The 13,580-nt window shown below is 36.8% G+C and overlaps 4 protein-coding genes across 4 annotated transcripts; 2 read left to right on the top strand and 2 right to left on the bottom strand.

The window, feature by feature from the left end:
* Positions 1–525: 525 nt before the first annotated feature.
* Positions 526–1,036, bottom strand: LOC118435543. Its single transcript, XM_035851725.1, has 3 exons — positions 902–1,036; positions 733–822; positions 526–672 (listed from the first exon to the last, which is right to left on the bottom strand). The coding sequence occupies exons 1-3, from the start codon at positions 1,025–1,027 to the stop codon at positions 553–555; spliced, it is 336 nt and encodes a 111-aa protein (XP_035707618.1). The 5' UTR covers positions 1,028–1,036; the 3' UTR covers positions 526–552.
* Positions 1,037–2,841: 1,805 nt separating this feature from the next.
* LOC118435853 (glycine-rich protein 3-like) lies at positions 2,842–3,444 on the top strand. Its single transcript, XM_035852324.1, has 2 exons — positions 2,842–2,956; positions 3,027–3,444. Exons 1-2 carry the CDS (start codon positions 2,927–2,929, stop codon positions 3,240–3,242), a joined length of 246 nt encoding a protein of 81 aa, XP_035708217.1. The 5' UTR covers positions 2,842–2,926; the 3' UTR covers positions 3,243–3,444.
* Positions 3,445–6,694: 3,250 nt separating this feature from the next.
* LOC110849764 (WAP four-disulfide core domain protein 3) lies at positions 6,695–8,292 on the top strand. Its single transcript, XM_022097208.2, has 3 exons — positions 6,695–6,899; positions 6,976–7,226; positions 7,535–8,292. Exons 1-3 carry the CDS (start codon positions 6,851–6,853, stop codon positions 8,027–8,029), a joined length of 795 nt encoding a protein of 264 aa, XP_021952900.1. The 5' UTR covers positions 6,695–6,850; the 3' UTR covers positions 8,030–8,292.
* Positions 8,293–9,922: 1,630 nt separating this feature from the next.
* LOC110850010 (UPF0187 protein alr2987) lies at positions 9,923–12,349 on the bottom strand. Its single transcript, XM_022097501.2, has 5 exons — positions 11,703–12,349; positions 11,280–11,459; positions 11,101–11,209; positions 10,700–10,947; positions 9,923–10,381 (listed from the first exon to the last, which is right to left on the bottom strand). Exons 1-5 carry the CDS (start codon positions 12,192–12,194, stop codon positions 10,016–10,018), a joined length of 1,395 nt encoding a protein of 464 aa, XP_021953193.1. The 5' UTR covers positions 12,195–12,349; the 3' UTR covers positions 9,923–10,015.
* Between the last annotated feature and the right edge of the window lie 1,231 nt (positions 12,350–13,580).

Genomic DNA, 13,580 nt, shown 5'->3' with positions numbered 1-13,580 from the left:
AATGTACTTCTTTGACCCGCAAGATGTCAGATATTCTAGAACAATTGTGAGAGAAAATGTCATTGATCGCTTTGAAATAGGAATGACAAATTTTGACGTTAAATAATTGTCTCCTCGATTGGCAATCATATATCTATGAATTTTGTTCTTATTACGAAACTCTGGTTTCTAAACTACTTATTTAGTTCTGCATATCTACATGTATACGGTTGATGTGGAGAAAATCATGTAAATAATCTGGAGAAATATTTTTTTGGTAATCTTTATTTTAGCATTAGAATCAAGAGATCGCGACGCACTATGTACATATGTGTGAATATTATGTAGCGATACATTTTACATTCAAAAATTCATAAAAAAATTATCATATCAGATTTGAATGAAATTTCCACACCGGCTTATTTTAGCTTATTTAAAATTTATTCATGTTTTCATTTTATAAATATTTATCTGTATGTATGGATAGCATACGGAATTTAATGCCATTTGCTGTTTAATAATTGATATTTCTGCAATATAACATGACACACATGTACATATGCACTTCCATATTTACTTCATGGAAGCATTGGCGACGGAGATCTCATTGTTGGTCGAGTTGGTACTTCCCATCTCATCCGAATCTCTCACCTGGGCCATTACGATTAACAGAGTAATCAGGACAGACCAAATCTATCAGTACAAAATAAATGCGTAAACAATACTTAACAAATGTTAACATGGTTTTCTTACAGATAACACGAAGCTCCGATTCAGGGTGAAAAAATTTCCTGGACTGATGCTTAATTTGCAATTGATCACCTTCCGGTTAAGAAACTTTAGCTACGAAATAAATACGTACAATATTTTAGACCGATTTAATTTGCATAATTCTTTCTAAGTATGCATATAACCGATTAACCTTTTCCATCCCCACGATCCCAAAATTATTTCCCTTTACATCACATAACCGTTTAATTAACAGAATCCGATTTTGTTCCAAATTCTCGCCCTCGTCTCCATAAGTGTACAACGTCCTTATCGACATACCGGAAGCCAAAATATTAGTCAGCATGCTCCCAATTTCCACCGTTTTGTACGAAACCATAGCAAAGTATATGCAGCCCAAGATCCAAATAATGCTAATCCCAACTTCGCCCATCAAGCGGAAACTCAGCTTTTCATTAAAATAATCCACCAATCCGGATATTACGTCGTATGCTTGGGTGACATCTTCAATCTTGTCAAGAGTGACGAAATCCTGCGGATCATTATTCCCCGCCATGCCTTCAACCTCTTTAGTGACACATTTTAACACGAGGTTGTAAATCTTGACGAAAAATGTGATCCAATTGCTGAGAAGGATGTGCGAATATGTGAAGTAAATCCAGAATATCATCCCCCAAAATATGCCGACATTCCTCTCCTGGATCATTTTTAAGATGGAGGCTTTACTCGAAACGCCGAAAACCTTGGATGCAATCAGGTCACCGAACAGGATGGTTGAAATTGGTAAGAGGAGGAAGAAAATTGTCCAACAAAACTGAACCCGGACTTGTTTTCCCAACAAACTGGTGAATTCTGGATGGGTCAATATTTTCGAAATTTTTTGCAATTGGCGACAATGCACGTGCCAAAATGCGAGAGTGTTCCTCCGAACGGTGGTGAAACCGTAGACTCGGTTTCCTATCGAGTTGGTTAGAGCGAGAACGCTCATCGCGGAAATTATGACCATGTCCGTGGAAAGTTTGCTGAATTGGTCGAATCCCTTGTTTTGTTGTTCAGGTATGATGAAGAGGAAGGTGCAGGTGGAGAAGGTGAAGAGAATTAAAAGTTGAGAGAGGACGGGAGTTCTGAGCCAGTGGAATTTTAAGGATTTTATGTAGCGTGGAGTGGATTTTATTTTTGAGGGGGTTTCTACTCGGGTTTGCATGATGGATAGTGGGACGTACCCGATGATTTGGACGCCGAGGAGGGGGTATTTTAGTAAGGTGAGGAGCAAATCTTCGACAGAAGTTGGGTCCATGGCGATAAAGTGGTTTTTTGTAGGTAAGATTGGATATGTACATGTATGAATTGGAGAATTGCAGACGATGGATTAGAAATTGGGCGAAGTACTCATAATAATGAGCTGTGTCATCTTATTAGCTTTTGTGATAAAGTGGAATCGATTAATTGATAGTTGCAATATTTCACGTGACTTATATTAACAAAATCAAGTAGCTTTCGCTACGTTCATATTCATGTACTGTTCACGTACTAGAGTTTAATGTCATTATAAATAATTTGTGACAATAATCATTATGCGTATGTACACATTTAGTTCTTGTCAATTTGAGCAAAGTAAATTAACATTTCTACTTATGGATGTATTTATGTTTCATAACTGACACATGTTTTTACAATGTATGTATGTACGTATACATTAAACTTTTTTTAGACTTTCCTTTCCATAAAGCTACAAGAAATCAATTTTAAGCTTAACCCATTAAGAAATCGGTCTTATCATGATGATTACAAAGTATGATTTTTTATTAAACTTACAAAAACATTCTTAACCAAATTGTAAACAAAACAATTAAAAATCCTAACGTATGTATTGTATTCTCTCAAATTTGAACTACAGTAATTTTTTTACAAGCATGCCATTAAAAGCAATTTAACTGTTCAACGTAACTGTTACGCAACTCGTGTGACGCTAACTCATTCAAACCCTCACGTGTTTATGCATTATATAACCCACATCATCGCCCTTCTGTTGGAGGAAATTCGTAACTTTTATCAATGAAACCGCACTGAAAAAATTACGTAACTTTCCATTCAATTCTTAAATTTTACAACATCCGCCATCCTGTCCAATTCCGATTGTTCCACGGGGTATAAAACGGAACGTGTCGTACCCCAGTGTCAATTACTCGCTAATAAACTCAACAAAAACAACAAAAACATGAAGTCTTTCTCTGCCTTGTTGGTCTTGGTAAGTTGGGCTTATCGTGACACTTATCCTGACCATATTATAATTTTGATAATCTCATTTTTTTGCTCAGGTCGTGGTTGCCCTCGTTTCTGAGGCGGCGGCGCAAATCGTCGGGGGTGGGGCTGGTGCCGCGGCGGCGGCCAGCGCGGCGGCAGGCGGCGGTGGTGGTATCGTTCCTCGTCCTTATCCCGGCGGCTACAACAATGGGGGATACTATCCAGGCGGATACAACAATGGATACAATAATGGATACAACAACGGATACGGCGGTTATCCAGGAGGATAACAATGGGTACAACGGGGGATATTACCCGGGGGGATACAATAACGGATATGGTGGGTATCCCGCGGGATACAATAACGGGGGCTATCCAGGATCTTATGGTGGATATCCAGGTGGATATGGAGCGTATTAGGGCAAAATTAGGGGATTTTATTTTCGGGGGGTTACAAAATTGGGGTAATTCGGGGAATATTTGAAAACAATAAAGAAACCTGTAATTTCGTATAATTCATTTGTGTAAATCTTTCTGTTTTCTTTCAAATAGTGGAATTTATTTTGGTATAAATGCATCATGTCCCGTGCATATAGTTCAAATTTATGTAAAATCTATTTTTATGCATTTGTTTTGGTATTATCGTTGGTATGAGTTTATTTGAAACAGTTAAAATTGTATCAAATATAAATACGTCTATACTTCCTACCCACGCAAAAGAAACATAAACCTCAAAAAATTGTTCTTAGGTGAATCAAAATAATTAAGTATGACTGCAATCTGCAATAACGAAATAACCTATATGCACATTAATATGTAAATTCATGCTAAATAAGAGTATGCTTTTGCTCTTCAGCCAATCAAGCATAACTCGCTTATACACATATGTAAATATCAAAATATGCATGTATGTAAAATTTAAAAGTAGCGAGAACTAAAAAACGAGAAGTTTCGAGTTTTTGTAGTTTCACTTCAGAAAAATCATCTCGCAAATATTTATTAAATTCGCAACGTCGCAAAATACCTGACATGTGGGCGGAAGTTGGTATTTATTTTAGTCACCGTGTACATACGTCGGAATTTCTTGTTCGGTTTGTTCGACAGGAAATACCATACGTAAGTATGGTATACATACATTTTCCTCATGCAAACGCGGGCATGTATTTGTAAATATTTATTCCAAATTGTCATTTATTGACATAAGAGTCTGTCTACATTTTGGTGTTGGATCATTCGTAAGTATTTCCGGTGAAAGCATAATAAATGTAAGCGACAAACGTCCCGTTAAAATATTACACCGGGAATATTTATGTACACAGGGTACATAAATAAATAGATAAATTGTGTTTCGAGTACCACTACATTTCTTATAAAGTACGTCGCATTTAGTCGTCTATGACTTTCTCTAGAAAATTCATGAATTAAATTGCTGATTAAACTAAATTAAAAACACCTTCTGAAATGATTCTATCCTCAACTTTGGCTGCTACAAAGCATCAAATAAAATTAGTCTCAGTGTTTATTCATTGTCCGATATATCTCTCCCCTAATTTATTTTTTAAGGTTTCAGCCACGCCAAGAAATTCAAGTTGGACCATATTCAAAACCCCCGCCCTACTTTGTTTACTGACCTATTCCACATTCCTCCTATTCAACGGAGCATTTCATCTCGGCCAACCTGGAATTGATGTAACGACGAGAGCTGTAATATGCCAATTTTCCTTTGGCGTCCTTCCCGTCGTGGTGACGTTGTTGTTCTCTTGGTATCGAAAACCGGAAGACTTCGTGTCCTTACTGAAAATGTTTTTGAGGTTCGAACGCACCCTGTGGGGAAAACAATGCCCCGCAGAATTTCGCAAGTTGGGCAGATATTTATCCTATAGCTTGTGGGTCTTGGTGTTTGAGGGTTCTATTGCTGCAGCTTTGTTAGTATTTGTCATAATCCTGGTTCAAAGGATTCCTTTTCTGGGGTCTTTAATCCCCGAAATGCATGGTTTGTTATCTAATTATTTAATTCGCTAGCAATCAAAAAGTTTAATTATTTTATTATTATATTATTCCAAAAAACTTAGACGGTCTCACAACAGTAATCTTGACCCTCGGACACGTCACAACATTGGCCTTTCAGACCTGGCAATTTTGCACTCTGATTACATCCTTACTACTTGTGGCTGGAAATGTACTAATAACCACGATCTTCAGCCTGTTCGTCTACGTGGGGCACTTGATCAAGTAAGAATTTAATTTTTTTAATAGGTTGTTTATAATGGGCGTACTCAGGGCATCATTCCCACTTCCTGGGTAAATAAATTTGTTAAAAAACATTCCATGGTTTTCCGGCAAGTCTTGCAAAATCATGCAAATTACGCAAACCCATGGTTTTCCGGTCAAAGTCTTGCAAATATTGTAAATTGCGCAAAACTTGGAAATTTATGTAGCTACAGATATGTTCAATTTAGGAAAATTGGCGTGAGTACGCCCAATAAATTCTTACCTCACCTTATTGATCACATGTAAATGAATCCCTACAGGCTGAACAAATGCATAAACTCTGAGCTTCGGGTATCATCAATTTACACCAAAACTCTGAAATTGTTCCTACAACTTAAAATTCTGGAGGCTCAAATGAACACTGCATTTCGGAGAGTTCTACTTCCAGGATTCCTTCTAATTTTTGCCTTCTGCAATATCGTCGCTAGTACATTAATTGTTTCTGTTGGGGATCATATGTTCGAAAACTTTGGAAATCTCGTCTTTCTCGTATCTTTCGCTGAAAGTGTGATGGTCATCTTGTTCGTGGGAACTTTGTGTGGAAAAGTGAACAAAAAGTCGAAAATGTTTCTGGGCCAGTTACAAAGACGTGGATTCATGAGAATGGAAAATCCCGTATTTTTTAAAACCGTGCGGGCTTGTTCCCCAATTAAGGTGCGGTTTGGAAACAATTTTATCGAAATTTTGACACCTTTTGTCATGATGAATTTGTGTATCAAGTGGACAGTTAAGTTTCTGTTGTTTTAGTATAAATACACATATTTATCTAGATGTGCACATATGAAGGAGTATGATGCATATATAAATGTAGATTTCATGCGATAAGCGTGTGTATGTAAATACACAACTTGGATGAATTAAATTTTTAATATGAGTCGTTGGTTATTGCTTATTACGAAATCAAGACCAATTTTTCTTAAAAATCCTTAATTTTAGAAATATTTGTACGTAGTATATACATAAATAGATTATACTGAAATCTGTTAAGTAGATCGTAATGCATAAAACGCCTTTTAGCTGGATTCAATATCTAACGTTTGACAATAATTATAATATAGAAATTTTATGATTCGTACATACATATTTATAAATATGTAAAATTATGTACATATTCACGTATCCGACACAGTCAATAAAAAACTTTATCAGTATATACATACATATCTAAATAGATTCCTCGATCACGAAATCTTCCACGAATGATAACTGTCAACAAATTCATAACTTTCATCTTCCAAAATCCAGTTTAATAAAATAACTATCGAGTACGTACATAGATATGTATGCATATAAATAAATGAGTATTAACATTTTCATGTATGCATATACACTCATATTTACATAATCGACGAATCTTACACGTATTCATATAACCTTAGCCTACGAGAAACATATTCATACGTAAAGTAAGCAATATTAAGTAATGTTAAGTTCATCATTATGTTAACATGAACTTATGTAAGGTCAATTCCAACGAACAAAATTGCTAAACTTATGCAACGATTTGTTCCTCATCTGAGCTTCACACACGGATAAGTACATATTTACAAATTCCACGAGATTAACAAGTTAGTGATATAATATTTTAGAAAATAAATCCAATAAGTTTCTGAATAATACTGTCAGCATGAGACTGTCAAAGTCCTTCATTTTGCTCTTGGCGTGTCCACTAATTTGTAAGTAGTCAAATTTTAAGTACTTTATTCAACAAATTAGTACGCAAATTTAAATATTCTTATTACATAATTTAAGACGCCATGAAGGGTGGTACTTGTCCACCGGATGATGGCTTATCCTCCATCTGTGTCATCGATTATGACACTTACTGCTGGTCCAGTAACGACTGTCCCGGACCTCAGTTGTGTTGTCCGTCCGGATGCAATAAGGAATGTAAAGATCCCATCACACCGACGAGAGGGCCGACAACTCGACCTGGAAAATGTCCCAAAGTTATTCCCTCGCAAATTGGTGCATGTCAGTTCACGGATCAAAATTGTGTTCAGGTAATGCCAACTTCGATACCAATCGATAATGAATTCGAATTTTTGCGGTAAATAAGTATTACCATATTCCGACTACATCGGTGTTGCATTTATCAAATCATTGGGGGTATTCATTACGAGTTCGCATGTCGCATTTCAACATAATTTTGAAAGAAATCCAAACTACATAAATACTACCCTTAGAGATTCGCCAGTTTGCAAATAAATTTTCAAGCAAAAATTTTTTGCAGACTTTTTTTTGGTAACATTGTTAACCATGCGAACTCGTAATGAATACACTACATAATAATGTACCAACATTTTTGCAGCACTCGGATTGCCCTCGGGGACAAATGTGTTGTCGAGACAGTTGTGGGAAAATATGCAAATCTGTTGGAAAACAGCGGCGTACAACAACGACGACCCCATTTCCAACCGATTTTCCCAGCGAGGAACATACCTACCCTGATTATACCTCGGCACCGCCGACATTTGGACGAAATCGGACCGGAAGTAATGCCACTGCAGTTAACAGCACTTCTAATTCGAATCCTTGGCGACAAGGATCCACTTCTGGTGGACAAGTTCAATCATCAATTGATTATGAACGAAACTACCCTGCACTGACCGAGTCGGCACCAATGACCTGCCCCCCGCGACCCAGATATTCTTCTTACACGGTTTGCAGATACGATCCAAGCAAGAACTGTGTCCAAAATTCGGACTGTTCTGCAGGAAAAATTTGTTGCACTTCGACATGTGGGAAGGAATGTACCACTGGGGTTGCAGCGTATCGTAGCTTGCGGCGTGGGGAAGTCTGGTGAATTCACTTTAAAGGATGAAATGGATGGGTGCGAAATGGATTAGATTGGATCACTTTGATTTGAATCTATTACATAAATTAGACAATATTAATCATAAATAAAGGAAGTATCAGAACGTTTAAAGTTTTAGGTTTTTGGCTTTAATCAACTTTACCAATTCAAGTTGAAACAGAGAAAATTAATCATGTAACAATTCACGGATCGTATTAATCATTGTTAATAATTTAAATGTGAATAAATCTCATTTCTCTATTCATAAATAAGTAGGTAAACAAGTTTTACTCAATCGCCACATTGCACAAATTGAGCGTTTATAAACACATAATCCCACACCATCCATTGCGTTGATGTATTTTACATACAATTAGTATTTTACAGCAACTATTCATTTCCGTGGATTCAGAAAATCGGTTCACATGTGATGCTACTAAAACCCATATTCAAAATAATTATGCCGCAAATATTCACATTGAATTTAATAAATAAATAACCATATGCATATGTACAAATGTAAATATTTTCCTTAAATATGTACATACACAGATACATATCTGCATAATCCAAATACTTAATTACATATAAATATATAAATACTTACGAAATTAAAAATAAATGAACACGTTATACAGGGTGTTAATAAAGTCCGATCCCATTTTTCCTGTAAAAAAGTGAAGGCTAGTATAAAAAAAACTACCCGTGATACTTACAAAAAATGTTCGACATATTTACCTTAGTATTTGGTCTTGTTACCATTTACTTTAACCATGCCCTCAACTCTTTGTTTAAGGCTCTGTGCTAATTTTTCCAATGTGCCTCTGGAAATCGAATTCCATACATCTTGAACTTTTTTTTACTAGCTCTTCCCTCGTCCGGGGTTGTGGCTCTTTGTATACATTTTCCTTAAGTATGGACCACTGGTTCTTCAGGGGATTCAAATCTGGGCCGTTAGCGGCCCACACCCCCTTGCTCCAGACCGTTGAAACTTGCGTCTTGATGAGACTCAAACTCGCTTTTGCTGTATGGGCTATAGCACCATCCTGCATGAAAACTATTTTTCTTTCATTCGGAAATATTTTCTTGTTCCCCATGCTATCGAAATAGATAGGTAATATTTTTTCCATATAATGCTTTGCATTGACTGATTTGCCTTTTGGTATGATATGTAGAGGGGTCACGCAACGTGCACAAAATCCACCCGCTACCATAACTTTAAGCCCGAATTTTGGGATCGCTCTTGATGGTACATCCGATTTGTTTTCTGTCCTGTAACGAACATTTTGTTGGTTCAATTTTGGATATAGTTCAATAATAGATTCGTCAGTCCAAAGGATGTGACTGCGCAATTCTTCACCAAGTCTTTTTTCACTCAAATGGGCACTTTTCTGAAGGAGTTCTTCAAATTTCAGACGGTCATCGATATATTTTTGTGACATGAGAGGTTTTTTTGGTTAGTTTGTAAGCTGTGTGACCCCACTTCGTAGTTTTCACAAATTTTTGCACGGTCACACAGTTAATTTGCTTCTTCTTCTCTTTATAGCGTTTTGAGTCATTTAACTCCCTTGCTCAATTACGTAATGAACTACCGGTTTTCTTGCAAAGTCTGTTTTTAATCATTCTTTTTGTGGTAGGTGACACCTTTCTGGGTCGCCCTGGTCGCTTTTTGTCGTGGACAAAATTTTTATTCTTCCATTTCCAAACAGTTCTGCGGCTGCAGCCCAATTTTTGCACAATTTCTATAGGTTTAAGCCCCTGCTGATGCAATGTTTGTATCTCAACTCTAAGATGCTCATGACTTACACGTTTAGTTGTTCCTCCCATGGTAAAAATTTGAAATAAATAACTTCACTGGTTCAAAAGTTCCAGCTGAATTTGTAACAACCACGCTCCAAAAAATGCATGGGATCGGACTTTATTAACACCCTTTAGTTTACTTACATATTTATTTACATTGTAAGGTTAAGTTAAGTAACATTTTATTACATAATGTCAATGTCTCTTTTTAACACTCGCACGTTTTAAATTAATGATTTCCCCGTCCTTCTCATCCCCATCAATGTCATCTTTACCCCCGTCCTCCGGGGGACCATCGACAACCACGACTTCCATTAAGGCACCCTCCTCCTCTTCAATAATCTTGTCCAGTCCCATTCTGGAGAGTCGGAGGGCCTTACTCGTCAACAAGTTCTGAACTTCGGGCTCTTCCATTTTGATCAGTTCGGGCGCAGAGAGACCAGACTCGCGACCCAGGGGACGGTTATGCTTGGATAAAATCCAGATATCCGGATTACGAATGTGATAGCCGATTATGGTCTGAATTTCGACTTGGATCACTTTACAGAAGTCGTCCAATGGCTGGAAAGAGAATTAAACAAGCGTCAACTTATGGTCTTATGTGGCAACAATATTTTGTTAATTTTTAAAGGGTTTAATTTTTTTAACTTTAATTTAGCATATATAAATGCTTCGAGCTGTTAGTTTCGAAGTACAAACGGTGTCTGAATTTTTTGCTATTCACTTAAATTTTTTGCCGTAAAAACTTTGCGGATTAATACTCAATTTTTTTCAAATTTGTTACCATGGAAACTTACCCAATTAATACCCTACATATTTTTCCAAAATTTCCAAAATTTTTCCAAAATTTTTCCAAAATGTTAGCCGATTAATACTCACCAAATCATTGGGATGATACCCGAACGGGTTTTCAATCTCATTTCCAATCCCCAACAATCCCAACAAGGCGAAGGACGCCAGCATCACTGCCAGTACCGTGAACCAGCCCAACTCTCCGACCACGTGGAACGGAAGGACGAGTAGGTACAGCCACACGGCTTGATTCAGATGCACCGAGTACGCCAAGGGGATCGGAGTCCTCTGAATCCGCTCAAAAACGGTGAGACTATCCACCAGACTGGTAAGAGCTGTATACAAATAAGAAAAATCAGGGACCGATTAACAAAGTCATCAGATAAGCACTATTTGAGCCACAAAATTTGCAAAATTTTACAGAGTTTACAAACATAGATACGAGTGAATTTCCTAATATTTCGTTATAATTAATTAGTGGATCGCACCGTTATTCATTTGTGTCAAGGACGCAGAGTCAATCATGCCTCCATCATTAACCTTTTTAATGTACGAGGCGATATAATAGCTCAACTCGATCGGAATGTTTGTTGGTGTCTGCAAATTAAAATATTCCATTAGCTCGAACATATTAATAATTATCTAAAGTATGCAAATAAAATCTCACCACGACTGCATAAGCTGTCAAAGACAATTGTCTGGCTAATGCAGCTCGTCTGTTAGAACGACCCTCCTGACTTTGAGGGGTGGCCAATTTGTCCGAAATATTTCCCTTCCGAACATCCCATGCCATGTTGGTGGACGGTTTTGAGAATCTTGGGATATGACGAATTAAATGGTACAGATCCTAAATTACATTAAATGTTACAAATTATTAAAACATCACAAAACTTCTGCAATATTTTCTTTCTTAATTTCCCATTAGGAATTACAGTACGCAAATGAAATGAATATTTAGTCAAATAGATTATTTCTATTTCTATCTCAAATTAATTATTAATCAACTAATTATTTAACTGACTGCATAAATGTCACCATAACTTTAAATTTGGTAATCATGAAAACACTAATTTAATATGTACCCACTAACCGGCTCTTCATAACTGTACTCCTCCCTCAAATAGTTCTTTGTCGCATATGCGAACGCAATTAGCAGATTAATCGCACTTGTCTTTTCTACCACTTCCTTCGCCGTTCCTTCTGACGCCACCATGACCCAGATGCACCTCGTCAGCGTCCTTATCGCCACCGTCATCGTGCTCCACGTCCTCCTCCCCTCCCAATACCGGTCATACGCCGTGTTTGTCCTGAACACGAGGAGCAACCCGGTCACCACGCCCAGCACGGGGACCAAAATTTGAGGAAATTCGACCCTTGGATGGTCATGGTCGTGGTGATGGTCGTCATCATCCCGAGAAACGAGCGTCGTTATTGATGCCTTTTCCACTCCAAGATCCGGTGGAAGGTTGAGATAAAGATAGAACGAAACCACACTTCCGGTGTAGAGTGCGAGCAGAATTATTTTCCACCAAATTGTCAAAATCACGGTGCCAGCCAGGCGGAAGAAGAGCGGTTTTGACATTTTCTACTTTTACATTTATACAAATATATTATGGAAATTTTGAGGAAAATATTTTATTCATGTTAATTTTACACACTGCACTAAATCGAACCGTGATTAAAAATCGCGAAACTCATGTGGTGACCCAGTTGCTTGTTCAGTGTGTGAATGAAACTGATCTCTGTCGGTATGACAAATTGCAAATTGTGTCACTGTTCAACTCAATCAGGAGAGATAAGAATTCGGCAGAAATGTGCATTAAATGAGGAGTTATATCCCTTGTGTACATACGTTAGCATGGTCGTTATCCACGCTTGATAACAAGAGCATCCCATCACTCACTTTTTACGATTTCCTAGTACATATTTACTGGATTTGTAAAGAAATGAGTATTCACAGGAAATGTATGTAAGCATACGTAATTGTGATGAGATCTTCATATGTCTCTGCAAACATGTGTACGTATTTAAATACGTCATGTTTTTAACAATACCTCAACTAATTAAACAATTAGAATTAATTAGTGCTAAACGAGAGGGACGAATGAGAATACAAATGGATAATTTATAATTTTCCAGCCTTCCTAAATAATTACATGAATGACAAATTTTGCAAACCCATGGATTTATTTAAGTGAAATATTTAGATTTGCATTCATATATGTAAATATCAAATGAGTAAATTGCAAGTTTTGGCAACACAATTTTATTCTCATCAAAACCGAATTACGAAATTGTAATTGTAATCACTATTGTCGAACGTTTTTAGCCGTTTGACTCCTCAGCTGCAATTATGTATATGACCAATTTCTTTTGGGGATAGAGCAAGCATCCTTCCACGCACCTAATTATATGGGTTGTGAAAAAATCACTCATACAGTAATTTTTATATCGCAATAATTTGCCCAAATAAAAAAATTCATGAGTTTTTAGAACGTAACAATTATGCATATCATGACAAGACTAGAAGAATGTGTAACCAAATAAATGTATCTGCCGTGTATAAACCGTGCAAAAACCGTTTTGTTCAAGAAAAATCCCAAGTTTCAGTCCATAAAACCACTACCCTAGAGTTTCGATAAGTACATATGTTTAAGCGGTTTTACTTTGCAAGCCCGTAACGACGATGATTTAAACTTACACTAGAAATTAGACCATAAATAATATTTTTAGAAAGTAAATATCCAATAAATCCAAAATTTGTGCATAGATATGTACATATGTAGACATATATGTGTAGCAGTTTGGATGAATTTCGATGCCAGGCACAGTTAGCAGTAAGTATGCATATAAGTTCCATGCTGTTTCCGTTTAATTAACTATAATTCATAATACATAATTGTATGCACTGCTTTAAAACTCACAAGTATAAATTGTGATCGGGCTATTGCAATTATAATTAATATGA

This window comes from Folsomia candida, unplaced genomic scaffold (genome assembly GCF_002217175.1).
Source record: "Folsomia candida strain VU population unplaced genomic scaffold, ASM221717v1 Fcan01_Sc005, whole genome shotgun sequence".
Lineage (NCBI taxonomy): Eukaryota > Metazoa > Arthropoda > Collembola > Entomobryomorpha > Isotomidae > Folsomia > Folsomia candida.
Note: the sequence above shows the minus strand (reverse complement) of the source record. Positions and strands in the feature narration are given on the sequence as shown.

Bases quoted from the DNA above. Each gene is read 5' to 3' on its own strand.
- LOC118435853 (XM_035852324.1), top strand. From the start codon at position 2,927: ATGAAGTCTTTCTCTGCCTTGTTGGTCTTG. The intron at 2,957-3,026 runs GTAAGTTGGGCT...TTTTTTGCTCAG, and splicing joins TCTCTGCCTTGTTGGTCTTG to GTCGTGGTTGCCCTCGTTTC.
- LOC110850010 (XM_022097501.2), bottom strand. From the start codon at position 12,194: ATGTCAAAACCGCTCTTCTTCCGCCTGGCTGGCACCGTGATTTTGACA. The intron at 11,460-11,702 runs GTTAGTGGGTAC...AATGTAATTTAG, and splicing joins AGTACAGTTATGAAGAGCCG to GATCTGTACCATTTAATTCG. The intron at 11,210-11,279 runs GTGAGATTTTAT...TTTAATTTGCAG, and splicing joins TGACAGCTTATGCAGTCGTG to ACACCAACAAACATTCCGAT.
- LOC118435543 (XM_035851725.1), bottom strand. From the start codon at position 1,027: ATGTCGATAAGGACGTTGTACACTTATGGAGACGAGGGCGAGAATTTG. The intron at 823-901 runs GTTAATCGGTTA...TTTATTTCGTAG, and splicing joins GGATCGTGGGGATGGAAAAG to CTAAAGTTTCTTAACCGGAA. The intron at 673-732 runs GTAAGAAAACCA...TTGTACTGATAG, and splicing joins ATCGGAGCTTCGTGTTATCT to ATTTGGTCTGTCCTGATTAC.
- LOC110849764 (XM_022097208.2), top strand. From the start codon at position 6,851: ATGAGACTGTCAAAGTCCTTCATTTTGCTCTTGGCGTGTCCACTAATT. The intron at 6,900-6,975 runs GTAAGTAGTCAA...ACATAATTTAAG, and splicing joins CTTGGCGTGTCCACTAATTT to ACGCCATGAAGGGTGGTACT. The intron at 7,227-7,534 runs GTAATGCCAACT...ACATTTTTGCAG, and splicing joins CGGATCAAAATTGTGTTCAG to CACTCGGATTGCCCTCGGGG.